Source organism: Tursiops truncatus, chromosome 5, assembly GCF_011762595.2.
Source record: "Tursiops truncatus isolate mTurTru1 chromosome 5, mTurTru1.mat.Y, whole genome shotgun sequence".
Taxonomy (NCBI): Eukaryota; Metazoa; Chordata; class Mammalia; order Artiodactyla; family Delphinidae; genus Tursiops; species Tursiops truncatus.
This window is the reverse complement of record NC_047038.1, coordinates 130,906,912-130,934,629: the sequence shown is the minus strand read 5'-3', so window position 1 is coordinate 130,934,629 and position 27,718 is coordinate 130,906,912. Positions and strand designations below refer to the sequence as shown.

Sequence of the window (27,718 nt, the reverse complement as noted above, 5' to 3'; positions counted from 1 at the left end):
AATACATTTATGTATTTCTAATACATTACCTTGCTTTCTCTTTCAGGTGGAAAACCAGGTAGTTTACTTACATGAGTTAAATACAACACTTCACTGTATCCTGATTGGTGGGAACACCTTCCTCAGTACTTGCTTATGTTAGGTGTATTCTAGGAGTTCATTGTTGGTCAGCTGGTAATGAAATACACAAATTTGAATCAGTTACGCAGTTTGTGGTAGTCACTATCTTATCCATAAAGAAGGCTGACCATAGTAGTACCTTTGAATAGACATAGACCTAAGACTTGGACTGAAGTTATATTGTCAAAATCTGTATTGGTCTCCTGTTGGTTTGCTCGATTTAACACTCGGTTTTGTCAGCTTGCAGTTGGTTTTCCGGGGTGCTGTACTGAGAAGCTTACAGGGGGAGTAAAATCTGAACATTACCTTTGCTATTCGTGAGGCACTCTTATATCATGAGTCCATACTCTTGTATTCAACTGATGTTACGGAATGATGTATAAATGCAGCAGGGCTGCATAGTGCCCTTTAACTCCCAGATGGGCAAATATTCTCAGGATTTTAAGAAAATGATTTTAAGAATTGCTGTATGCTCTTGCCTGTTATAAAGTTCATGGATAAGCAGGCAGGCAGGGATTCTTACTGACTGATGTCTAAGATAAGCAAATTATGCATTAATTTCAAACCTTAGGGAGCCCAAGGTTGTGTACCAACTACCTGAATCTAGAAAAGTGAAATGCAACAAACTTCCTGCCAATTCACAAGTTGCAGATGCTTTAGATTTGGGATTTGGGATCTACCTGAATTTGACTGTGTCTACACTATCATTTCCATTTACTTTATAGTTAAGTACAGTCATTTTCATTTGTAACAGCTACATATGACAGGCAAGGAAACACTTAAAACCACAAGCGATCTTGGAGCATGTGTGTAAAAGATGACATGAGACTGCTTTTGTCTTCTGAGCTCATTCCTAATTTCTGTGTCCGAAATATATCAGCCACCATATATAAATCTTTTAACAGAACCCAGATTTCATGAATTTGTGGCTTGCCTGAACTTACTTTTTAAAAATCCTGGATGTACTGCAGATGAAAATGATCTCTATTACTTTAGAAATTGCACTTTACAAAATAAAAAAGATGAACATTTTTCAGATTAATTTCAGAACATTCTAAATCCCAGGAATGTTTATTGATGTAAACCCACATAGATTAAGCAATTTAGAGATTTGGGGCAAACAGGCACCACTTTGCAGTAGGTTTGGAAAAGAGAAAGCATTTCAGCACATGTTCCGCCACAAAGCATTTGGCAGTCTAAGTTAGAGCTTCAGATTTCCTTCTGAAAGGGACAAGAGACTTCCTGTCATTCCTCTGGGTTTCTGCATGTGACACCGATGTGCACAATGCAAAGTGTAAACAGATGTAAATGGTGAGGGAGGGAGCCCGGCCAGTGTGTGGTTCTACACACTCTCCACACCCTGCTCTGGATGCAGTCCGCCTCTCCTCGGAGTCGGCGGCAGACATTTCCACCCAAGTCACAGGACGCTTGACTGGTTTATTTCACCAATATTTACTTATGGAAATCAAGGGGCGTGGCCGGGGCGGGAGGAGGGGTCTGGGGCCGAGGGGCTCCGACCGCAAAACAGCACCAGTAACCTTATCTGCAGGGATCATTAACCTTTCTGGAAAACGCAGCTGGCTGTGCTCTGAGGTTTGTCCTCAGAATGTGAGGAGCGCCACACAGATACCGCAGAGACTGTTCAAAGACTGTTGGGTTTACCTTGCGCGCTTTTGCTCCACCGTAGTGTGGCAGAAAAATGAGATTGCAACAATTCTTTTTTCTGTTTCTTGTTTTTATGATGAGTCTTCTACTTACCCCCGGACAGAGACCAGGTAGGACTTGGATGGATTTGTACCGAGTGACTTGTTTTCGTGCCTGTTTGTGTGAACGGGCCTCTGAGCATGATTGTGTCTCTGTCGAAAATCGCGTAGGTGTGCTTGGGGGTGAGTGTGTAGGATTTCAGAAGTATGTTATCTATCCCGTTAGGTCTGTTATTTGGATATTTAAAAAGTAGCTGGATTTTAGAATGATGATAAATATTTGACCACTATTTTTCTAAATTCGAAGAAAATTGATCCCAAAGCTATCATAGATATGGTGTCCTTATAAGTAAAAAGAGAGCTGTTATTTCTAGATATATAGTTAGATGTGTCACTTTAAAAAGTGCCATTTTAGTATTATTGTGCTTACAGAGCCAAAAAAAGTCAAAAATATGTGTGGTCAAGATAAATAATATTAATTTACTTGACACATTTTTCAAGGATTGTATCAGTCATGTTGTTCTTAACTAACAGGGATTTAGTAAACAAAGTTATTTTAAAGTGCTTTTACTTCAGAACCAAATATCTAAGATTTCAAAGCGCTGCCAAGTAAAAAAAGAAAAAAAAAATTAGAAAGTTTTCTAAGGAAAAAGCCAACCTAAATTTAAATAGAAAGGTGATACCATTTATATCTAAACATGTTAGATTATTCCCTTGATAATATACTTCTCCATTTACAACAGAAAATGGTGCATAACTGGTTAAACATTCAGTCTCTGCCTTTTAGTTAGAAGTTTGATCACTGAGACTATTTCAAATGACGTTTCCTGGTCTGACCTCTTTACATAAATAAGAAAAAAGTTTCAAGTTAGCGATTCAGAAAGCAGCTGATCCCTTCTTACTGTTTATAGCAATTGCTATTCAAATTGTTTCTCCTCTCAAAATACAGAGCAACTTGGACAACAGTCTTGTAAAATATTTGTGATTAATTCACTATGTAAACTAAGAAGTCTAGAAACATTTAGAAAGAAGTCATGTAGGAGAAGAATTTTACTATTAAATCCCACCATCAACAATGAACTGTTAGGAATATCCATCCTGAATTTGCATCCCATTAATTTTTTATATCACAATCACATCTGAACAGAGAACAAATAATCACAGTATAATCTGGATCGAAAGTATTCCCTCAGTCTTCAGATTAAACAACTAATTTTCTGTAAATGCCCCTGATATTTTCCTCTTTTTTTTTTTTTTTCCAGCTAATTTGGCAATGAGAAGAAAATTGCACAGGTACAACTGCCTTCAGAGGAGATGTATGCCTCTGCATTCACGAGTGCCCTTCCCCTGAGGTATTTCTGATGGAAAGAGTTTTACTACATTTAGGCAATGTTCCAGATTACATATACCTGAGAGTGCTTAAATGGCTTTAGAGTGATGTCAGTTTAAGGAATGCATACTAATGGTTTGCATACTAACAGTGAAATGAAATGGTGTTTGGGAATGGCTTTTATCATTTAATGGGATGGAGGAGGAAAATGTAGGAAAATCTTGATAATTGTTGAACCTGAGTGATAGTTACATGGGGATTAATACCATTGTGTGTGTTTGAAATTTTTCATAATTAAAAAAATCAGGCACGAGGAGAATGTAATTAATTATAAAGGTATCTTGAAACACATGTTTTGAAAATCTCTGACTAGCTCCCTATGCTGTCCAGAATAAGCACGTTTCCCATTCACACCACTCTACGCTTGAAAGCATTCGCACACGTTTGCCCAACACCACCAAGTGGATGATGTATTAGCCTCAACACTTAGTAATTTATTCTTCCTGAAAATATTTCTTTTCATATATAAAATCAACTTAATATTAATGACATGGCAGCTTTCCAGCTTCACTAATAGAATTGGTCATGATGGTTGCATCTTTAAGGATAAATTCTGAATGGAATTTTGTTCCTGATTTTACACTACCGCCATCACCAGTAATACTGCTTGAATCAGTTAACATCAAACACCGCCCAAGTTTGTTACTTCACACTAAAAAATAAGAAGCTTGACATTCCATTGTAATTATTTTAAGCTCTTTAATTCACATGAAATATAGCTTCCTTTAAAAAAAAGTCATAGAAATATCCCTCAGCTGGTTAACATAACACAGGCAGTTGCTCAATTAGCCTATTCATTTGGCCTGTGGACTGGAGCATTTATGGCACTATGCATCCAGGGAAAAGAATGATTGCTCTGCCTGGTGTTTAATACACGCTTTTCAAACCAGTGAAGACCCTGTAGTGGGATATTAAATAAACGAAGAGCAGTTCAGTAACAAGCATTTACCAAGAGGACTGAGACAAAAACCCAAGTTCTCTACGCCTGCATCTGTAACAAATTACTCTTTGCTATCAAAATATGAAAAAGAAATTTGGTGGAGAAATCCAGAAAGATACAAGAGGAAGTTCTTGAGAAGCCAATTAATGGGGACTAAAACATGCTTTAGAAGTGTCTTATATGTTAAAAAATCCTTTGGTGTATGTGGATAATGAATTTCAGTCTCTCATATAAATAACGGTAAAATCTGTGCTTAGGAGGAGTGGAGAAGTTCATGATTTTTCCAGCACTCCTCCACAGATAACAAAGAGGCATTTCACAGTAGCAAGGGAATTCCTGCATATGCAGGAAAGGATGCCTCACAAATGCAGACAAAAGCCCTTAGTCAGCCACAGGTTATATTGGCTTTCTCCACCAAACACCTGCCATAAAAACTAGGGCTGTAAGCAAACAAGATAGAGTAGTGAAATTTGAATTGTGAAAGTTAAGGAAAATTTTGACCTATAAAGCAAATTTGTAAACCAAAGGGAAACGTAAGTCGAAGCCATATAAACTATTTAATAATAGCAATCCTTTACAAAAGTTGGGTAATCCTTTTAAAGAACTGCTCAGGTTACAGCATCCATTTTCTCAGTGTTTAGACTAGTCCTACATTCCAGCTACAGTTCTTTGAAGAATGTGTAAAAGTCACATTTTGGAATCCAGCATTAGTATAAGAGCCACTGAAAGAAAAACGTTAATTTCCCCACAGGGAACTATATTTAATATCCAGTGATCAACCATCTAGAAAAGAACATGAAAAAAAATATATGTATAACGGAATCACTTTGCTGTACAGCAGAAATTAAAACATTATAAATCAACTATACTTCAATAAAATTTTCTTAAAAATTAAAAAAAAAAGATAATTTCCCAAGAGCTTGGTCAACCAGTGCTCTAAGTGCTATATTCAAGTTTGATAGCATGATTCTTACTGCCCTAAATACTTGCATCTTTTTTATATGTCTTGCAACAAAGGTACTTTGACTACTAGATAAAGGCACTATAGACATAAGTAGTGGAACTCTGAGGCTGAATCTCTCTTCATTTGTCCCCCTCTGTTTTCTACGTGCTTTAGATAAAATCACATGTCTTGACTTCATTCAGTTAGGGTCAAGGAAGACTGTAAAGGGATAGGTAAGGTAAACATTTGACTTTGAAGTTTTACAGATTAACCTTTTAGAGTGGTTTAGACTTTCAGCTCACTTGATGGGAAAGCCCGATTACATTTACTCCGTCAATTTTTCCTTCTCACAGAGTCCCCCTCAAAGATCCTCAGTGAGATTTCCTAACTGTTGAGATAATTAAATAGAAAATCTTGCCATATAAAGTTTATTTTCTAATACTTTTTTTTCTCACAAATATTTTGGCATTACCTTCAGCCCTAAGTGAATTAGAGTGAAGGAAAGCAAAAGAAGGGTGTCAGGAAATCTGAGCTTATAGGTTGATGTGGAAATGAGGTAGGGTCTTGAGGTGGGGACTCTGATGAGGTCCCCTTCCAACAGTATCATCTCACTACAGCCCTGATTTTATCGATAAATATGTGCTCTAGGTAACGACACACTCCGTTAACACATACTCTTTCTAGCTTTTTAATAATAGTTATAATACATGTTCATGGTATAACATTTTTTTCTAACAGTCTGGAAGAATACTGTAAAGTCAAAAGTAAAAGTCTTCCACCCTCCTCTGTTGCCCATTTTCCTTTCCCAGAGGTAATGGCTATGAAAATATTTTTGGTGAAGTTACCTTTTAAAATTGAGACCCTTGATTACCATTCAAATGTAAATGCTTCTACTTCTCTATTTTCTGCCTTTTTAAAAAGCATTGTTTTGTAGAAGTATAGTTGATTTACAATATTGTGTTAGTTTTAGGTGTATAGCCAAGTGATTCAGTTATATATTTTTTCAGATTTTTTCCCACTGTAGGTTATTACAAGCTATTGAATGTAGCTCCTTGAGCTATACAGTAGGTCCTTGTTGCTTACCTATGTTATGTATATCGTAGTTGTATCTGGTAATCCCCATAGCCCTCACTTGTCCACTTGGTAACCGTAAGTTTGTCTTCTATGCCTGTGAGTCTGTTTAGTATATAGATTCAGTTGTATTATTTCATTCCACTCCGACGTTGGGTCTCTGTGTGCTTTCTCCACACCCAGACAACAAGCCTCCATACTGTCTGCCTTACTCCTACGCCCTTTAAGTCATGATTCCCCCCACCCCTGACCAAATCTCTGCTCTGCCTCCAAACTCTATGCAACTGTCCTGTTGTCCTGGCCCTTCTCACTCTATTCTGCCTCTTTGTCTTATCCGAAAGCCAACTCTGCCTTCAGTGCAGAATCTCCACTTTAGGGGAGCACTTCACCTCCAACTTTAATGGCGCTCTCTGCAAAGAATTCTTCTTACTTTTAAGCACCTCTGATTCCCATTCAGTTCTATTTCAAGACTTTAATGACCTCCAGTTTCCTTAAACTTTTTAACCTCCTTATCCAACTCACAGCAAGAGATGATTCCTCTTCCCATCGAAAATGGAGGTAATCAAGCTTCAAAACCAGACCTTGCCCTCAAACTACAAACATCTACATCTGCAGCGTCTTCTGTTTTCCCCTCCTAGTCTTTCATTAGGAGATTCCTTTCTTGGTTATGGTTCATCTCTCCACACCTCAGGAACCTTGATCCAACAATTACTGCCTTTCTTCCCTAGCATGTTCAATATGTCAAAACTGATCTATTTCATCTTTAAAAAAAAAAAAAAGAAAAAGAAAGAAGGTGCACCCTTGGCCCCATAGTGCTCTCTAGTGACCAGCTCAGGTTCTTCTCTGCACAGCCCAATTTCTTGAAAAGTGGCTACTTCCTTTCCTCCCATGTATTTTCAATGCACTGTTCCCACTGCATTCTGGGAAAGGTCCCTAGTGACTTCCTTCTTCTCAAATTCAGTGAACACATCAGCTGTCTCCGTGGGTCAAGTTGTAGAATGAATTTTCCTTGGTTTCAAAGATACCCTGCTCCCTTCTGACCATCTCTGGAATAAATCACTATTCCTTTCAGGACCTGTACAGGGTGTCCAACTGCCTACCTGGAATCACCTCAGCTGCCCTGCAGATACTTGAAGCCCATGGCCACAGTGCACATGCAGATCTCCACCATGGCTTCTGCACAGCTATTCCTGTAACTCAGCTCTCTGTTCCAAAACCATGCGTGTCATCAGGAAGGACTTCCCTGATGATCCTTTATGTAAAAAAGCAGTACCAAAATAAAGTCTTAAAGCAATTCTTCAACCTGCCCAAGATACTTCCAATTTTCCTTTTCCTGGATTGTTTTTCTCCATAATACGTAATGCCATGTGACATAACATGTATTTACTCTGTTGTTTGTTTAGCATCTTCCTCTCTTCATTAGAATGTAAGTTTCATGAGAACAGGAACTTTGCTTTGGTCATCAGCTCTTCAGAAATATTTGATGAGAGACTGAATGAATAGCTAAAAGTAAATTCTTTAATTCCTTCCACTCAAATATGTCCCCTGTGTTCTCAAAGTTACTGTGTATTAGGCACTGTGCTGTGAAACGTAACGTGGTACTGTCCCAACCTAAACTTCTGAGCAGAGTGCCCTAGTGGCCAGTTCTGTTCGGTTCCTCAGCCTGTCATTTCTACCTGACAACCTGCTTCCTCCTTTTCATCTCTTTACTACTATTTCAGTGCCTGTTATATCTCTCCAACATGACTGCCACACCTTAACTGATCACTCCAGCCTCCAGGTCTCTTCTGGAAAATCCATTTTTTGTTTTATCATCTGATCTTTTTAAACTGTAAATCCAATCATGTCACACCTTGATTAAAATCCTTAACTGTCTCTGTAGCCTTCAGGACAGTGAGAACTCCCATAATTTAACAAAGGACACGTTACAAAGGGTACCTCTGCGGCATCACCTCTTCTCCCCTGCCCTTTCTCAGAGTGGATAAGAGTTAAGACAGGACTGCCTAGGTTCTAGCTCTGGCCACACAGCTCACCCACTGGTGATCTCTGGTAAGTCACTTATCTCTTCTAAGCCTCTTTTCACTTCCAGACCTGGAAAATGGAGCTGGTAATGTAATGGTATGTACCTTATCGTAACTGTACCTAGCACATAGTAAGTGCTAAACAGGTAGTAGCTAGAATTATTAACATGGCTTTAAAGTCAGTCCATTCTTCACCTCTTGCCCTTCCTCAAGCTACACTTCTGCCTACTTACTCTTTTCCTCACTATCAAGTCGTCCTTCAAGACACCTTCCCTGGTTTTGATACCCCTACAGATTTTATTAGATGCCCACTTTTTGCTCTCAGCCCCGTTTGCATATACTTCTGTCAAAATACCGGACTCACTGCCCTGTAATAATGTGTTAACTGACTGGACTCCTCCCTACCCCCCTCCACACACTAGAAATTCTCTGAAGGCAGAGTGTGGGTGTTCTGACTTTGTTAAATTAACATTTGTTAAGTGGAGCACAGAGTACAGAATAGTGAGCCTTACTGCAACACCTGACCACAGATATGTTGAAATAGAGAAGTTTATTACAGTCCTGGAGGAAGCACCGGGCATGCCTCAAGGGGCCATATGGGGAGGCCAAGGCAGAGTGCAGACAGAGAGAGGGGACCTGGGGGATACATGTGCCTTTAGTAGGGTCTGTGGTGGAGTCCTTTGGATTCCTGGGCAAGGGCCTGATAAGTCAATTCAGGCCAAAAGAGCATGGTTTTGGTAAGCCCCAGGGGGTCTTACCTAAGGGGCACATAAGGTAACCAGGCCCTGGGAGACAGGGAGACTGTTGATCACAAGGGCTGCTGGGGCTTCACGTCAGGAACTTCTGTTTGCTTGTGACCTTGCACTGCTCTCCAGGGCATGTGCTTCGTTTGTGGGAGGCGCTGGTGTCAGTGTAAAGCCCCACACAAAATGCATGCCTGGCAGCAACACCATAGGGTAGCTTAGCTAGACTCTCATCATTGGGTTGCATTTATTTATCTTCCTATCTTCAGCCGAAAAAAGTGCCTGGGATACAGCAGACACTCCAACAATTTTGCTCAAAGAAATGAAATGAAACTTTTATCAATATTTATTGTCTTAGCATTTAAGAGGTACTACCGTCAGGCCCCAACACGCATTTTCAGCTTTATTTCCTGATATTAGCTGCCAGACTGAACTCTTCCTCGCTCATCTCACCAAGTGCAAACCCTGCCTCTCCCCCAGGGTTCTCTTCCAACTCCGTTTCCTATATGAGGCCCACCCTCATCCAAAGAGCTTAAAATAATGTTCCACTCTCAACAGTCACTGCATTTTTATCAGTAGGTTTTTAAAGTCATTTATCATATATTCTACTTTATTTCATCAAATTTTACCAGTACTGGAATGTGAGCTCCTTGAAGATAAGACTTGGCCCCTAAAGTTTAGCCTATAAACCTTTATAGTGTGTGAATAGCGGAGAGCAGCTTGAAATATAGGGGATTCTTGCATGGACTATAGTTATCTGTAGGACGTCTTGCTCAAGACTAAATAAAATATAGAAAATTACTGTTTTCTCAGTTAATCATAGTCTAGTGTCTGAAGACCATGTCAGAGAAAATCCCTAATGTTCCTAATTTACCGATGAAATAAAACTTTTTAATAAAGACCCTGATGCCTTTATGATAATATATACAATATAACATACTGAATATTTAAATATACAGCTAGGTTTTACATATATATTATTATAATACATGTACATTCCCCTATGCAAAATATGTATATGATGGACTAAAGCCAAATTTCAGAGTATTCTTCACTTTGGAAACTCATTTCTCATTACAAAGTGTGTAATAATTCTTTTTGCAGATACTTAGTTAAGGTAGCTGTTGTCTAACATGTTTAGGAATCTAAAATTTCTTTGTAGCATAAATTTTTTGTTTGTTCTCAATTATGTATTCAATTAGTGACCTAGTGATATAGGTAAACTTAATTATTGCATAGCAGTAATGTATTTGAAAAATATATTATTCTTAGACAATAACAAGAGAATATTTTTTAAGTGACTTGAGAAAAACAAAATCACTTATCATTAACTCCTTCAATACATTCCACTTTTGGATGTATTTTTTTTTTAATAGTGATGTGTGATATTGAATGCCACAATTCTCTCCACATTACCAACAATATCAAAATGTGAGATGAATTCTAAACTTTCCTGATCTTAACAAAATTATTAGCAATTTTCACCAGAAACATTAAGAATCTTGTCAGTGTATCTACAATTCCTCAGAATATTGCTAATTTATAATTAAAATCCTTGAGAGCTTACCTGTTACCACTCAGAATATTTATAAACAAAATAATAATGCAAACCACATGTCTTCTGCTTTGCTTTGTTAAAATTCTATTAGAGAAGAGAAATAGGCAGAATAGACAGGCTTTCCCAAGGCCTCCTTCACTGGTCTTGGCCCTGCACACCTGTGGTCATGCCTAGAACTTGGGTCAGCCACTGCCACTATTCTAACCCCATCAGGCCTTCCAGAGCATTGACCCTTGACTGGTCCCTTTCTCCTGCTAAGACTGTATAATTCATTAGTTCCATAATTGCTGCCAGTATTACACGTTTTCCTGCTGCTCTGTTTTCATCTCATTGTTCTGGAAGCATCCTGAAGTCTTCAAACAGGTATGTTATTGCTGCTGGAGAATACATAAGAAGTCAGACGGGAAATGCTTCAAATTCTTCATCGGATCCCAAACTGTACAGCAAACCTACATATCTGTGGTCAACTTGCTGCCTTGCGCTCCACAATAACTGCTTCTAACTTCTTCTATTCACCTCAAATTTTAGGCCCTAATCTTCAGGCAGATGGCCTTGCCTCATATCACAGAGAAAAGAGAAGTCATCACATGGTATATCCCTCAGCCTCCAAGTACAAAACAAGACTCCCATCTAATCCCCCTCCTACTCTGCCCGCCCTGACCCTCCTCTTCCTCTGGGTTTCATGGAAGGTCTGACCGTTGCTCCATCTGTGTATGGATCCCTTCTCTTCCCACTTTCTCAGGAATCTCAAACTGCCGCTTTCACACTGTCTTCATGCTCTCTGCCCTCTGGATCGTCGTGTCAACATGGAGGTGAGGTTTAAACGCTGGTAAGGCCACGTAGTAAAACAACACACGCACACACTCCTTAGTCCAGGCTCTCGAATGAGTCTTCTGTACTCCTCGTCTCCAATTCATTATTTTCCATGCACATTTTAACCTACTCTAATCTTATGCCTTCTTTAAAATAACGTCAATCATCTTCATTTGCTTAGTTTTCCCTCTGATTTCTCAGCAGAATTTAGCAACTGACTACACTCAATCTGCAAAACTCCCTTCCCTTAAATTCCAGGATACCACACTTATACTTTTCTGCTAAATTCTCAGCTGACTCTCTGGCTCCTAGGCAGGTGTCATCTTACCTGGAAAGACTTGCACGGCGGAGTTTCTCTACTCTCTCCTGCTCCGTTTCGGCCATTCCTTTGGCCTCCGTTACCTCTTCACGCGGAGTGGTAATACTCTGCAGGAAAAAAGGAAGATCATCTCAGTGAGAACAAGCAAAGCCTATTTATTCAGAGCCCGCTATGGCAAGGGAGTAAGCCACCATGGCTATTTGGCTATTAAGAATAATTCTGGGAGGGACGGTGGGAGGAAGAAAGGAAGGAAGGAAGGAGGGAAGGAGGGAAGGAAGGAAAAAAGAAAGAAAGAAAGAAGATAAAGTAAAATAAAATAGAGTAAAATATAATAAAGTTATTAAATTAAAAATAATTATTAAGAAAAAAAATTAAAAAACAAAAACGGACGTATAGGGCCTTAGGACAAATGGTGGAAGCAAAGCTATACAGACAAAATCTCCCACAGAAGCATACACATACACACTCACAAAAAGAGGAAAAGGGGAAAAAATAATAAATCTTGCTCTAAAGTCCACCTCCTCAATTTGGGATGATTCGTTGTCTGAAGGAGGGAAGAATAATTCTGTTCTGAACGTTCATGTACGAGTTTTTGTTTGAACATCTTTTCAGTTCTCTTGGGTGTATACCCAAGAGTGAAACTGCTGCATTATGTGGTTACTCTGTGTTTGACTTATTGAGGAACTGCCAAACTATTTTCTACAGTGGTTACAGCAATTTACATTCCTAACAACAATATATGTGTTGCAATTTCTCTACATTCTCACCAGTACCTGTTATTATAGCCATGCTAGTGCATGTGAAGTGGTATCTCGTGATTTTGATTTACATTTCCCTAATGACTATCTTTTCATGTATCCACTGGCCATTTGTCTATCTTCTGTGGAGAAACAGCTATCCAAATCCTTTGCCCATGTTTTTCAATTGACTTACTTGTCTTTTCATCGTCAAGTTGTAAAAATTCTTTATATATTTTGAATACATGGCCCTCATCAGATACATGATTTGCAAATTAGTTTCTTCCATTCTATTGATTGTCCTTTCACTTTCTTGGTGTTGTCCTTTGAGAACAAAAGTTTTTAGTTTTTTGTTTTGTTTTGTTTTATTTTGTTTTTTTTTGCAGTACGTGGGCCTCTCACTGTTGTGGCCTCTCCCGTTGCGGAGCACAGCCTCCGGACGCACAGGCTCAGCGGCCATGGCTCACGGGCCCAGCCGCTCCGCAGCATGTGGGATCTTCCCAGACGGGGGCACGAACCCGTGTCCCCTGCATCGGCAGGCGGACTCTCAACCACTGCACCACCAGGGAAGCCTAAGTTTTTAGTTTTGTTAAAGTCCAGTTTGTCTATTTTTTCTTTGGTTGCTTGTACTTTATATGTTAAAACACCATTGACTAATCCAAGGTCACGTATATTTACATTTATATTTTCTTCTAAAAGTTTTATAGTTTTGTATCTTACATTTATGTCTATGATCCGTCTTGAGTTAAATTTTGTGTATGGTGTGAGGAAGGAGTCCAACTTCTTTTGCATATGGATATCCCATTGTTCTAGCACAATTTGTTGAAATTACTGTTCTTTCCCCCATTGAATTACCTTGGCACTACTGTCAAAAATCTGTTGACCACTAATGTAAGGGTTTATTTCTGGACTCTCAGTTCTATTTCACTGATGTAATGTCAATCCTTGAACTAATCCTATAATAGTTCTATTGATGATTGCATTATTATAGCAAGTTTTTAAATCAGGATGTGTGAGTTCTCCAATTTTGTAGTTCAAGATTGTTTTGGTTATTCTGGTTCCTTGAATTTCCATATGAATTTTAATATCAGCTTGTCAGTTTCTGCAGAGTGGCAGCTGTGACTTGGATAGCATTATCTTGAATCTGTAGATCAATGTGGGAAGTATTGCTATCTTCACAATTATGTTTTTCAATACATGAACATGGACCCTTGAGCAACATGGGTTTGCATTGTGTAGGTCCACTTATGTGGATTTTTTTCACTAAGTAAGTGCCACAGTCCTACACAATCCATGGTTGATTGAATCTGTGGATGCAGAACCACAGATACAGGGGGACAACTGTAAGGTTATACGCAGATTTTCAACTGTGTGAAGGGTCAGTGCCCCTAATCGCCACGTTGTTCAAGGGTCAACTGTAATCAGATCTAACTTAGTTTATCTCAACATTTTACAATTTTTTAGAATACAATTTTTATACCTCTTTTGTTTAGCTTACTCCTGATATTTTATTCTTTTGGTGCTATTGTAAGTGGAATTTTCTTAATTTATATTTTTGAATTATTCATTGCTAATATATAGAACTGTAATTGATTTTTGCTTATCGACCTTATATCCTATAACCTTAATGAAATTATTAATTCTCATAGATTTTAGTAGGTCCCTTAGGATTTGCTATGTATGAGCTCATGTCATCTGCAAATAGATGTAGTTTTACTTCTTCATTTCTAATCTGGATGCCTTTTCTTTTCCTTGTCTAATTGCCCTAACTAGCCTGGTGCAATGTTGAATAGAAGTGGTGAGAACAGACATCCTTGTCTTATTCCTGATCTTAGATGGAAAGCATTCAGTCTTTCACCATTAAGTATGATGTTATGTAAAATGTGAGGTCAAAAATGTTGCGGGAGTGGGCAGTAAAAGTGCAGATTTGTTAGAATGTGTTGGAACTTAAGGGATCCCTTAAGTTAAAGTTTACACTTTAAACTTACACAATGTTGTTATATGTCAATTATATCTCTATTAAAGCTTTTAAAAAATTTATACTGCCTAGAGAAACCCTGGCACCAGTAATTCTCTTCCTGTAAAATATCCATGATCCTCTTAAGTGAAAATTAGTTATATTTTTCCCTACCATATATTTAAAATGTATTGCTAACTACTAATTATTAAATGGTCTTGCAGTATTAAGAATCCTCAGAACAATTTTAAAAAATTGAAGTATAGTTAATGGACAATATTACATAAGTTACAGGTGTGCAGTATAGTGATTCACAATTTTGAAAGTTCATACTCCATTTATAGTTATAAAATATTGGTTATATTCCCTGTGTTGTACAATATATCATTGTAGTTTATTTTATACATAATAATTTGTAGTTCTTAATCCCCTACCCCAATCTTGCCCCTCCCGTTTCCCTGTCCCTAAAGGTAATCACTAGTTTGTACTCTATATTTGTGAGTCTGTTTCTTTTCTGTTATATTCACTAGTTTGTTGTATTTTTTAGATTCCACATATAAGTGATATCATACAGTATTTGTCTTTCTCTGGGACCATTCTGTTTGTTAAATAAAATACCCCAAAGTAAGATTTTGGTTCTGCTATCTTTCTTTAACCTGCTCCAAATAACCTTCTTAGCTGGTATAAATATCAGAAATCAATGTCCATAATATTAAAAAAAAATAGTTGAGAGTACCAATGTGGGTCACTGAGCAAGTCAAGATTATTAGATGAAAAATAATTTAATGTAAAACCTCCTTAATAGCATAAATTCAGACTTTTAAACAAATACAGTGCTGTATTTATATTGAAAAGTAAGAAAATATGAAGTTGCTTTCAGCACTGAAAAACCGTGGTAACTTTTCATAATTCATCGGCTATAAAAAGAAATTAAGCATGAGTAAATTGGTCTGCTGGATAGCATTTCTTACTATGTGTTTCTTTCTCCTTTGCTTCCAAATCTAGATCTTCTCTATCTAACTTCTCCAGATCTACCAGAAGAGGAGTGAAGGAAAAGATACCCACCCATGTAATAGTGTGATTGCTTAGAAGTTTCTGTATGAAAAGGAATTGTTTGAAAGCAATGGGATGGTTTATTAGTTTCACACGATTCTCTTCTTTCTGGTTTCTCTTTAGAGAAAGAATAAATTCAAAAGCAATTCCAGTCTGAAGTATAATTATTTGCTTGCATAACAAAATTCTCTTATCTTTTTCTGCACATTATTATTCTTACCTGGTTTAAGAAGAAAAACTCTTTAATGTCTTAGAACTCTCTAACAGTAAAAAGTGTAGGAGTTTAAAATTGTCCTTTCATATTCTTATAATTTTCCGAAGGTATTAAAATTACTTTTTATATGTTTGAGTGATTGTAAAAAAAAATCCTAAATCTGAAATCAGTTGCATTGGCTATTTGGCTTTGCAGAATAGGGAGAAAATTATTCGTTCATTGATTATTTATATAGAGAGACTAAGAAAGAAACTATTAACTGCTACCAATGTTATATAATAGGCTTTAATGTTTATGAACGTACTTTTTACTTTGAATAATATCCATTTATAGTTGTAAAATAAAGTCTGAAATACTAATTGTAGTTCAGTTTATATTACAGCTGAAATGTTTATTTCTGAACCTATTTTTCAACATGTCATCATAAGAAGCCAATGTCTGATTTCTTCTGAAGTTCTGTTTTATGCCCTTCATTCATCTGTATAGACAGCTTCTTAGAAAGGCCAACTTAAAATTGAAATTTAAAATACACTGGGCTTCCCTGGTGGCGCAGTGCTTGAGAGTCCGCCTGCCGATGCAGGGGACACGGGTTCGTGCCCCGGTCCGGGAAGATCCCACATGCCGCGGAGCGGCTGGGGCCCGTGAGCCATGGCCACTGAGCCTGCGCGTCCGGAGCCTGTGCTCCGCAACGGGAGAGGCCACACACTGAGAGGCCTGCGTACGGCAAAAAAAAAAAAAAAAAAAAAAAAAAAATACACTTATGCCAATAAAGTCTCAAGCAGAGTGATGTCTCCGATATCTGAGTGCTCATCATTCTGCTAGGCTTTATTTGGGTGTGGTGGTGAGACATGTAAATAAAAACTCAGAGGGAATTTAAGGACATGATTACCAAAGAAGGACATTATCCTCAGTCTGAATTGTACTGATAATTAGCTGTTCTCAAGTTGTTAAATATGCTCCTAATTTGTATTTATTCAAAGACTGTTAGCTCACTGCCATAAAGTTTTAATTATTTTACTGTAAGTTAACGCTATATATGAAATTTACATATTCATATCTTGACTAGAAATTTTACTTTGTAAACATTCTAGAGTGGGAGAAGCCATAAACCTTTAATCCCGATTTTGCCAAAATAAAAAAATTGAGATTTATATATAAAGAATTTGAAATATAAATTCTGATACATGAAAGTTTGTCTCCCTTTCATAGCTAACTTGTTAACAGTGTTTTGGGGGGATGGAAGGTGCTTATAAAAGTACTGTAATTAAATTTACACACAAACAAAAGATGTTTTATGAAATGTGTTATTTCATTATTTAAATTGGATATTTGGGGGGAACTCTAAATGGTTTTCTAGACGAATTATAATTCCTTTGCACAAGTGCATTTAAGTAGAAAGATAGCTATTAACAATTACATTTGTTGAAAACACATATGTACTTATTTATATAATTTGTACAGAAAAAGAAAAGATTCATACAGCTCAGATACATCTCATGGAATACAAGCCTACACTTTTGCAAGATCAGACTCTCACATTCACAGAAAAAGTTAAAAACCAGCCGTAATTAAATGGTTATAGATTTCTGCTCATACAACTTCACTAATTGTTCAATAAAACACTCAGTGATTTGAGTGTCTAGTTGTCCTTGTGTAAGTTCAGAGTATTGAGCACAGCATGGTAGAAATGTTCCTGTACTTGTCTCTTTTTCCATTGTTCCTTTTCATTGGGGCATTTAAGACTGATCATACCTGCCAATGCAGATCTTTTACCTAATTCAAGATTATCAGAGGAAAGGCAAAGATTCTCTCAAAATTTATTTAAAAACTCAATAACCAGTGGCATGTACGTTGAAAGTGGCACGCCAGCATAAGTCCATGGCAGTGGAGCCATGTTTTATTCACTGGCAAGGTGAAGGGTGAGACCAGAGGAGTGTCAAATATGTGTACTTTCAACTTTACCTTCTCTGTGATTTGGTGTTTGTTTTATTATTTTTCTATTAAAAGTTCTTTGCAATTTCTAACATTTTCAGAACACAAAGGAAAAGAAATTTTATATAGTTTAATCAAGATAGCTAAGGGTATCAGAAGTAACGGTGCCACCTCAATTTGGAGTCATGGGTGAGTCAGTGAAGTGAGCAGATACAGAGTAGTGGACCAAAGAAGAGATGTAAATGTTGATCCCTTCTTTCTTGGCTCAGTCCCTTCCAAACTCCATGAAATCAGTGAGGGCTTTGGTCCCTTCATCATTTTCACTCTCCTGGTGCCAGTACTAGAATAAGTGGGCACAAAATTTAAGGGTGTGCCCAAAACCTCAGTAGTCAAGACAAGTAACACCATTTTTAACATCATTTTTGAAAAGAAAAAGGACAATGAACAAAATATCAAGCTTTTAGATAAGTACAGGATGAGTTGAGCCATGTCAGAGCCTAAGGAAAAAGATAAAAATTGGTAATTCTAGTCCTATCAGTAACTATAGCCTTGTTTTAACACATTAGAGCCTGAATTCCAACCCTCTGTTTCTTCCCTTTGTTCTCACTTCAACAGATGACTTCACTCCCTAAACTCCAGATCTATATTTCATCTTCCATTCTTGGCTTCCACCTGGCCAGAGTGATCAAGGAAAGAACACCGGATTCTAGCCCCAGCTTCATTTTATATCTAAGCTCTCATCCTACTATAAAATCATATAATTGGATTCCAATGAGTCTTGGTAAGAGACAGTGTGGTTGATAATTTGAGGCTCTGGCCCCTGTCAGCTGCTCTGCAGAAAAGTCCTATCAACCTCCTCTGGAAATTTGTCATCTGATTGTACACGAAGAATCCACAAGAACTACCTACACCATCTCCTGACTGTACACTTTCAGGATTATCATGTTACTCTATTTTTGCAAGTTCTTATGATACCTTATATCAACTGTTCTGTGGCAGTTGCTATGGAAGTGGCCATATAATATTCTTCAAAGTCTTTAACTTGGTGTTAAGAGCAAAGAATATTTTGGTATATAGCCATTTCTGTTTTTCTATTTTTAATGTAATGTTTCCTGTGATGATGTGTTAGTAGGTCAGTTTGCCCACTATTTTCTTCCTTCCAAAGGAAGGAAGCTTTTGTATTTCATAACTGATATAGTTATGCTTAACTAAATATGACTTGTATAAACTGAGCCACAAGTGTCATGAAAAGTTCAAATACTATAAGTAAACCAAAACAAAAATATTTCTAATTTTTCAGCATTTGGAAAAATCTTTTAATAATATTAGCTTTGAAAAATAAAAAAAAGTTCTAAACTTGCAATCTGTTTTTAAAAATTGTGTTTTCTGTTAAACACTCTTTTCCTGTGATAAGACTTTAGATGACTGTTATTCATATTGTAATTTTTGGCGTTCTGTTTTTAGAGTGTTTGAGCCCTCTTTCTTTTTTTTTAATTATCTAGGTTTAATTTAAAGTGCACTTGTTAGTAAGGATGGGACAGAGGAAGGGAGAAAAGAAGGGGTTCCGCCTCTGCAAAGTCATTTCCCCAAAACCTTATGGGATTAAGTATCATTTTGCCCGTTTTTAGATGAGGAAACAGGAACTAAGAAAATGAGAGTAACATTAGCTACATACAGCTAGTAAATTAATAGTAGTACTTGGAATACAAAGCCAAGCGCCTTCCAAAATATGCTCTTAAGCACTAGGATATAAGAGAAGTTTTAAACTATTTATTAAAGCTACAAATTATATAACGTGAAATTAAAAATAGTTTCCTGACCTGCAACTGAAAAATGAAGAAAAATTTCTGGTTCATGGGTTTACGCCTTTGAAATCAAGCAGGACCCTGTGGGCTCTCCCTGGGTACAAATCCTTTCTGTGTCCCCCGTTCCTTATTTGTAGGAAAAAAGGCTTCAGCATCCTAGACTTTCCCTGAGTACCAAAGGGCAGATTCAAATAGTTGCTAATCAGGGAAGTGAGAGAATGCTAAAACAAAGGAGGAGCAGTCAAGAAACAGTAGTGCAGGGACTTCCCTGGTGGTGCAGTGGTTAAGAATCCACCTGCCAATGCAGGAGACATGGGTTCGAGCCCTGGTCTGGGAAGACCCCACGTACCGTGGAGCAACTAAGCCCGTGAGCCACAACTACTGAAGCCTGCACACTCTAGAGCCCGTGAGCCACAACTACTGAGCCCGTGAGCCACAACTACTGAGCCCACGAGCCACAACTACTGAAGCCCACATGCCTAGAGCCCATGCTCCACAACAAGAGAAGCCACTGCAACGAGAAGCCCGCGCACGGCAATAAAGAGTAGCCCCTGCTCGCCGCAACTAGAGAAAGCCCACGCACAGCAACGAAGATCCAACACAGCCCAAAATAAATAAATAAATAATAATAATAATAAAATAATAAATTTATTAAAAAAAGAAAAAAGAAACAATGCAGCCATGGGTGCACAGTCCTGGTTCCTCCTGAAGGAATATACATAACTCTATCTTTGAGTTCTTCTGTAGGAACTAAGGCCTCAACCCAAGGGGAGGATGGTAACTTCCAGCTGAGCAGTAGATTCCTGGAGCACTGCTCTGTTACCTCACCACCAAGCAAACAGAAGAAAGTCACACACCCTGCAGTCCTCACCCCAAATTTTGCCTATAAAAACTTCTCCTGGAAAACCATCAGGGAGTTTGTGTTTTTTGAGCACAAGCCACCCATTCTCCTTGCTTAGCCCTTGGCCTCACTTTTTGCACTGAGGCAGATCAGTGTAGTGATCACCACTTCAGCTTACTTAACCAGAGACCTGTATATTTCTCTGTTTGTACAACTCATACTTAATTCAACAAAGTTTGGCTTCATTCCTCCCAATTTTCTTTCCTCTCCTTTCAAGGACTTTCAAAAATTATTCCGTTTACTTATCTTTTAAAGAGAAAAAAAGTATCTGCATAAAATAAAACTCTTTCTTTTGTTTATTGTCATATTTAAGCAGAATATTTTTTATTCTAAAAATAATTGTATCAAAATGAGACAGGAGGGAAGGGGGCAGGGCACAACCTTTATAAGAATGACATAGCCATTGAGCATACAACAAAAACTGGTTAGAACCTACTGGGCCCAAGATGGCTGAAGATTCAACTTCCAGTAGACTTTGAGCCTCATTATATGCTCATTGTGATACATTAGCATATGCTAAATTGAAACAGGAGGGAATGGGATAGGGTACATCCTTTAAAAGAATGACATAGCTGTTGAGGACATGACAAAAACTGGGTAGAACCAACTAGGTCCAAGATTGATACTGAGCAGGGCCTCCATGATCTGCCTCCATGACCTTCCCTGAGTTCCAACCGGCAGATTCAAACAACTGTTAGAGAAAGGAGGGGATGCGAGACCAGGGAGAAACAGTCAAGAGAAACGGTAGTGCAGCCTTGGTGCAAGGTCCTGGTTTCCCATCAATGGATACACACAACAATATCTTTGAGCTGTTTTGCAGATACTGAAACCCCCTCCAGGTGGGAAAATTTAACAACGATGGTATGCTGCCCACAAGCATGTAGACCCCAGGGAACCTGAAGGTTGATGATGCTGACTCCTACTTACCTCACCACCAACCAATCAGAAGAATGTCCACAAGCTGATCACACGCCCTTTGAACCATTACTATAAAACTTCTCACTAACCTCTCCAAGTGGGGACACATAGTTTTTCGAGGTAGGAGCCTGCTGTGTCCCCCTTTGCCTCACAAAGAACTAAAGCTCTCCTTTTCTACTTCACCCAAAACTCTTTCTCTGAGATTGGATTCAGCACCGATATACAGAGAAGCTGAGCTTTTGGCATCAAGATGGTGAAAGATTTAACTTCCAGTGGACCTTGGGCCTCATTATATGCTCATTGTAATACATTAGCAGATGTTAAATGACACAACCACAGGTGCCACGTTCCGAGGCTGACCATAAAAGCTCAAAAAGTGGGCGTTGGTCCAATTCCTGGAAATCTCCACCCCCTTCTCCAAAACAGTTGGAATACTCCTCCCACTCATTAGCCTATGAAATTACCCAGCCCATAAAAACTAGCCACCCCATACTTTGGGGCCTCTCACCTTCCGAGATGGCCCACACTCCGTCTGTGGAGTGTGTTTCTCCTAGTGTTGTTCTTGCCTTTTGAGACAGACCGCATTCTGTCCATGGAATGTGTATCTCTCTAAATAAATCCACTTCTTACCTTCGCTTGGTCTCTCACTGAATTCTTTCTGCAACAAGACACCAAGAACCTAAGCTTCATTAAGTCCTGAGACCAGGTATGTGATCTCAATTAAAAGACAGGGGGTCAAGTCCTGATCTGGGTTTTGGCTGGGTTCAAGTCCTGGCCTGCGGGTCCAAGTCCCAATCTGAGTTGCATGGTTTCAAAATGACACACCCACAGGTGCCATGACAGTTCAGAGGCTGACCATAAAAGGCCAAAAAGTGGATGGTGTCCCAATTCCTGGAAATGCCCGCTTCCCCAGAATAGTTGGTATAATCCTCCTACTTATTAGATATGAAATTATCCAGCCCATAAAAACTAACCACTGTGTATCATTTCGGGGCTGCTCACACCATCTGAGACAGACTGCATTCTGTCTTTGAAACGTTTATCTCCCAGGGCTGTTCCTGCCTTCTGATATGGACTGCATTCTACCTATGAAGTGTGTATCTCTAAATAAACCTGCTTTCACTTAATATGGCTTGCTCTTGAATTATTTCCCACAGGAAGCCAAGGACCCTCACTTGGCAGCCCGTCCCAGGGACTCACCTGAGACCTGGGACATGACCATCCTCTCTCACCCCATTCTCCTGCAACAAAAATAACTTGGCCTTTTCTCTTTAAAAAGTTGTTTTCAAATGGCAAAGAAAGTAAATACATTTTAGTGTTGTGTTTTGTTTTAAAAAAGGGTTTACAAAACAAAATGGCACACATAGACCTGCTCCCTCTAAATCTCACTTCTGCAGGAAAGAGGTATAGGCATTTTTAGATGAATTTATAGCTAATGTACGTGTGCATATGTATAAACGCACAGAGACATGCCTGTGTGTGCCCATACGTACACACATACATATATATGTTTCACACTACATATTAGAAGTTTGCTGCGTGCCTTTGCAGGCATATGCAGGAAGGGGAAGGAGAGGAAGAGCAACTTGCTAAAACAAGTTGGAGCAACCAGAGCTCAAGACTGTAAAGTGCCTCAGAGAGCAACATACATAAAAAATATTCCTTGGCTGAGAAACTAATCACTGATAAATTTAGAACAGTTTCAGTTTTTACACAGGAGGCGTAAGGGTAAAAGCCAGACAACTTCTGAAGTAGTCTTGTAGGGAAGACGATGGTAATTCTTAAAAGCAATGGGTCCAAAGGAGATTCAATGCATAACAATGAGCTCTTTAGGTTAATTAGCATCTAGCAGGTAGGCTGGCCCCATCCTGTTGAATTACACTGTACCGTACAAAGCAGGGCCAGCCTTTCAGGATTCAGTATCATACTGACGGGGTTCCTGTCTTAAGGAATCTCGTGTGACATGAACTGTGATAGGGAATGAGTCATATTTTGTATCTCAGAGTATTTAAATTAAAACCAAATACTCATCCCATAGTAAAAGAACAAACAAAAAGGGGAAGCTGATGCCACCAGCAATTCAAAAGGTTTAGAGAAGACCTTCAAGACGGTGGAGGAGTAAGACGCGGAGATCACCTTCCTCTCCACAAATACATCAGAAATACATCTACACGTGGAACAACTCCTACAGAACACCTACTGAACGCTGGCAGAAGACCTCAGACCTCCCAAAAGGCAAGAAACCCCCCCATGTACCTGGGTAGGGCAAAAGAAAAAAGAAAAAACAGAGACAAAAGAATAGGGACGGGACCTACACCAGTGGGAGGGAGCCGTGAAGGAGGAAAGGTTTCCACACACTGGGACCCCCCCACAGGCTGCCTTCTTCCTTCTTTCTTTCTCCTTTTCTTTCAAGGATATAGTAGCCTGCATGCAAGGTGGCTCCCAAGGATCCCAGCCACATTGCAAACAAGTGGTGTCGTGTCACTAGAACTAGCCGATAACATGAGTGCAGACATGATGTGTGTTGTTTCCTGCCTGGCACATAAGAGCCACAGACCATCGCGGCGTCGCTCTTTCATATAGTATTTAAATAACTCTGTTGTTTTACCGTAGTTTTAGATTTACAGCAAAGTTGCATGCATACTAGAGAGAGCTCTCATATATACAGACGTTCCTTGGTGTCTGCAGGGAGACTGGTTCCAACACCCTCGAGGATACAAAAAATCCACAGATCTCAAGTCCCTTATATAAAATGGCATACTATAACCTATGCACATCCTCCTGTATACTTCAAATCACCCCTAGATTACTTACAATACTTCATACAATGTAAATGCTATGTAAATCATTACTGGGTATGGCAAATTGGGTGACACTCCCCATCACTTTCCACTATGCTTTGCCATGTGCAAATCTTTTTTTTTTGCGGTACGCGGGCCTCTCACTGCTGTGGCCTCTCCCGTTGCGGAGCACAGGCTCCGGATGCGCAGGCCCAGTGGCCACGGCTCACGGGCCCAGCCGCTCCGCGGCACGCGGGATCCTCCCGGACTGGGGCATGAACCTGCGCCCCCTGCATCGGCAGGCGGACCCCCAACCACTGCGCCACCAGGGAAGCCCCGGGCATAACCACTTTTGAAAACTATTTTGCATTATTAACTATCTTAGAACATACACTCAGTTATGTCACTCAGGCTGTGTAGCCATTCAGAGTATAAACTAGGAGGGCTACAAACTGCACAAAACTACATTTACGAAGGATCAGTGGAACACTTTCCACAAGTCCAAACTGGAAATAACCCCAAAGTTCCACAACATTAGATGGTAAATGAATTACCATCTATTCATACAGTGGGACATTAATCAGCATTGGGTGGACACTAAGTACTCTTCACCCCAAACCTGAAATGAATCTCAAAGATGTAACATGGTGCGACAAAAATCCCGGCACAAAAGGATACACACCGTGTGTGCGGGAAAAATGACTTCATGGTGCTAGACCTCAGCATTAGTGCTCGTATTGGGGGAGGAGGGATGGGCTAGTGAGTGAGAGGAAGGTGAGAAGGCTCTAGGGGTGCTGGTAACAATCTATTTCTTCATCTGGGTGGTGGTGCAGGGTTACAGGCTTAAGCAGTTTTCTATGTGCATGTCTAATAAAAGCAGAAGTGACCATAAAACCACAGACTATAGAAATAAATTATAGAGAAATACGTTCAATCTGTTTGGCCGAGGAGGCAAAGTTTTGAAAATCAGAAAACTACATGATTGCTTCAAGCATTTAATTAGCTTATATCAAGCAATTCAAGCAAACATAATGAACAATCAGGATACAAAAATGGGTGAAGAAGATTAACAGATGGCCAATTATGAAGTCAAAGCAGATCATTTTTAATAATTCAGAGACATCAGTGTGAAAAACAAGAGAGATTGTTCTTTGTGCCTCGTCTGATTGGCAGAGCTCTGTAAAAGACCACAGACAGGGTAGTGGAGCCAGAAGGAGAGGAAGCCTGGTCGGGTGAGCGAGCAGAGACTCTGAGCCAGGCTGCCTGGGCTGCAATCCTGGCTCTTCCATCTATGGCCCTGTGACCTGTGACAGCTCAGAAAGGATTTACAGAGGAGGGGAAATGTGCCTAGCAGCAGGCCTGGCACATGGAGGTTCTCATGGTACTCAGCTAACAAAACCCCAGACTTGCCATGCTCAGGATGCTGTGGTCGAAGAACACACCTTCTGTTGTCCCCACTGACAACCTGGCCCAAGCCCCTACATGTTCCCCTGGGTGCCTGCACCAGCCTCTGACCACCCAGCCCACCACCACCTGCTGGGCCCCTCCAGTCTCCTCCCACCACGCCAGGATCTAATCACACCCTCTGCTGCAGGACTGCTGTTCCCTGCACAGGAACTGCGTCCTTCCCTCAGCTCCAGCTTCCCCCAGCACCGAGCCCTCTGCAGCGCTCAACCTCCTGCCCTCTTCCTGCAGGTTCAGCCCCCTCTGGCCCCAGCGCCTTTGTACAAGCAGAGCCCTCACTTGTCTCCCGTGCTGCCCAGCTCAGAGCTCACTTGTCCCTTCCTCCAGATCCCAGCTTCCCGACTCCATGAGGGCTCACCTCCCCCAACAAAATGTGCCAGAGCTGTAAGGACAGGATCAGGAATTCTTTCCACTCTGGCTGTTGTAAATTTACCCAGGTTTTGGAAATCTGCCTCCCACACGTGACTGTCAACTCCGTGTTATCCCACCATGATGGCATCTCCAAATATCACCTCAGTCCCCGGCTAAGCTGTCGAATGACTAAAACCCTGGCCAGGTTTCTGGTCTCCCTTAGGAGCTGAGTGACTTTGGGCAACTTACTTGTACTCTCTGTGTCTGCAAGCAGGCAGTGATGAAGTTGAGGAAGATCAAGTTCATACTGGGTCCCACAGCTCTAATCACTCTCCTCCCCACCTACACACTGGTGATGGATTTAAAGTCATTTAAAAATCAAAGTGGACCAAGGTGGCCATTGTCGTTGTGGTTTCAAATACCTCCCCTCATCACTGAGAACTTGAGTTTTCGGAAATGGTTCAAACTCAAGGACACCACCAGCCGTTTTCAAGAGTGTCTGCTAACAGCTCTAGTGGCAACCTTGCGGTTTCACTATCACAGCCACCCACCAACTATGTAATCGTCTCGACCCCAGCCAACCCTTCCTTGCTTAACAAGCACCTTTACTTCTTGCCAGCTCCAATCCTAATTCTTGATAACCAATTTATGTAAACTTGAAAGTTTTCTGCCATTATAAGCCTTCCCCATTTTGTAGCCTGGGGATGACAATTCAAGTGCATCTGGGGCTCCAGGGCTGCAGTTCTAACAACCCCCAAATAAACATCTCTAATTCAATCAGGTCTGGGTTTCTGAAATTTTGTTTGACACCACAAACTGCCTCTGACAGAGACATCCCGGAGGGGGATCCCACAGTGGCTTCAGACCAGCTTCTTTTGTCACAAAAGATATCAGTCTCTCCGTCCTTGGGCCCCAGACAGGGCGGGAACTGGGCATCTGCGCTCTCAGCAACATTTAGGTGACCTAGGACGAGGCCCGCTGAGGGACTGGGAAACCTAATAAAGGATGTGTTCTTACATAAGCCAAACCCAAGTCTGGATTCCCTTGGAGGTGGATCCCTAGGCTGGGCCCAGCGCAGGGGATCAGGAAGCCCCCAGTTGTGTCCCCTCCTGGATCCCCACTTATCTGGGGCTGCGGTTCTTTCCTGGTTCACAGGGCCGGGTCCTCAGGCTGCTCTCCCACCAGATAGTGTGGTCCAGGATGTGACCCGGGCTTATATACACCCCCAGGAGGGGGATGGAGCTATTGGGGTCCCACCCTAAAGACCGTGGCTCCTCCCCCTGGGGAATGGGGTCCTGTGAGGGAAGAGGGTATTCAGACCTGCTGCCCAGAAGGGAGCAGAGGGCAGGGGAGGGGAAAGGAGGGGAGGGTCTGCTCTGATTAGGTCAGGCACCGTTGGCCCTGGTGATAACAAGGTCTCCGCTGCACCTCTGTGATCTTCTCATGATCCTCTCAAGGCCACTTAACCCCATCTTCACTGATAAGGAACTGAAATCTGAAAGGCTTCTTCCCTGGGGAGGTGTGATGCCAGACCCTCGGGCTCCCCTGCTCTTCCCGGGCACAATCTCTGGCACCCTGGGCATGTGGAGGGGCCTGCACCCCTCAGGTTCAGGGGTCTGGCTGAGTCCATCCTATGTTCCCTGCACCCACAGATCAAGTGGGTCCCTAGTCCAGGGTTGGAGGGCCCCTCATCCCAGAGGGGAAAGTGTACACAGACCAGCTCTGGACCTGCCTGACACACAGAAGAAAAACTGTGCAAAGTCCCAGCCCAGGAGACAGGTGTGCTGATGATGGTTCAGGTTTCCAGCCTGAAAAGAGCGTCCAGGATGGTGTAGAATGAAGCAGGAACCCCGGGGCCAGAGGGTAGCGGTGCACACAGTACAGTGTCCTCTGAGCGTCCGCTGACTCTGCTTCCTGCTTGTGCCCCACGGCTTCAGTGCAGCAGAGATTAGAATGACCTCGCCCTTTCCAGTCCTCAGCCCTAC

General features: G+C 40.5%; 1 protein-coding gene and 1 long non-coding RNA gene across 7 annotated transcripts in view; one reads left to right on the top strand and one right to left on the bottom strand.

The window, feature by feature from the left end:
• The window catches only part of LOC109548529 (uncharacterized), a 146,443-nt gene that overhangs the window by 104,075 nt on the left and 14,650 nt on the right, over positions 1 to 27,718 (bottom strand). For 4 of the 6 annotated variants that reach the window (XR_002174617.3, XR_012332189.1, XR_012332188.1 and 1 more), the window contains exons 4-5: positions 11,631 to 11,728; positions 72 to 171 (exon numbers count right to left, since the gene is read on the bottom strand). This is a non-coding gene — a long non-coding RNA (uncharacterized lncRNA). Of the gene's footprint in view, positions 1 to 71; positions 6,273 to 11,630; positions 11,729 to 27,718 lie in introns of all 6 variants that reach the window. The other 2 variants (XR_012332190.1, XR_012332191.1) reach the window with 1 other exon arrangement.
• APELA (apelin receptor early endogenous ligand) lies at positions 1,756 to 16,932 on the top strand. Its single transcript, XM_019926390.3, has 3 exons — positions 1,756 to 1,895; positions 3,086 to 3,175; positions 15,321 to 16,932. The coding sequence occupies exons 1-2, from the start codon at positions 1,820 to 1,822 to the stop codon at positions 3,172 to 3,174; spliced, it is 165 nt and encodes a 54-aa protein (XP_019781949.1). The 5' UTR covers positions 1,756 to 1,819; the 3' UTR covers position 3,175; positions 15,321 to 16,932.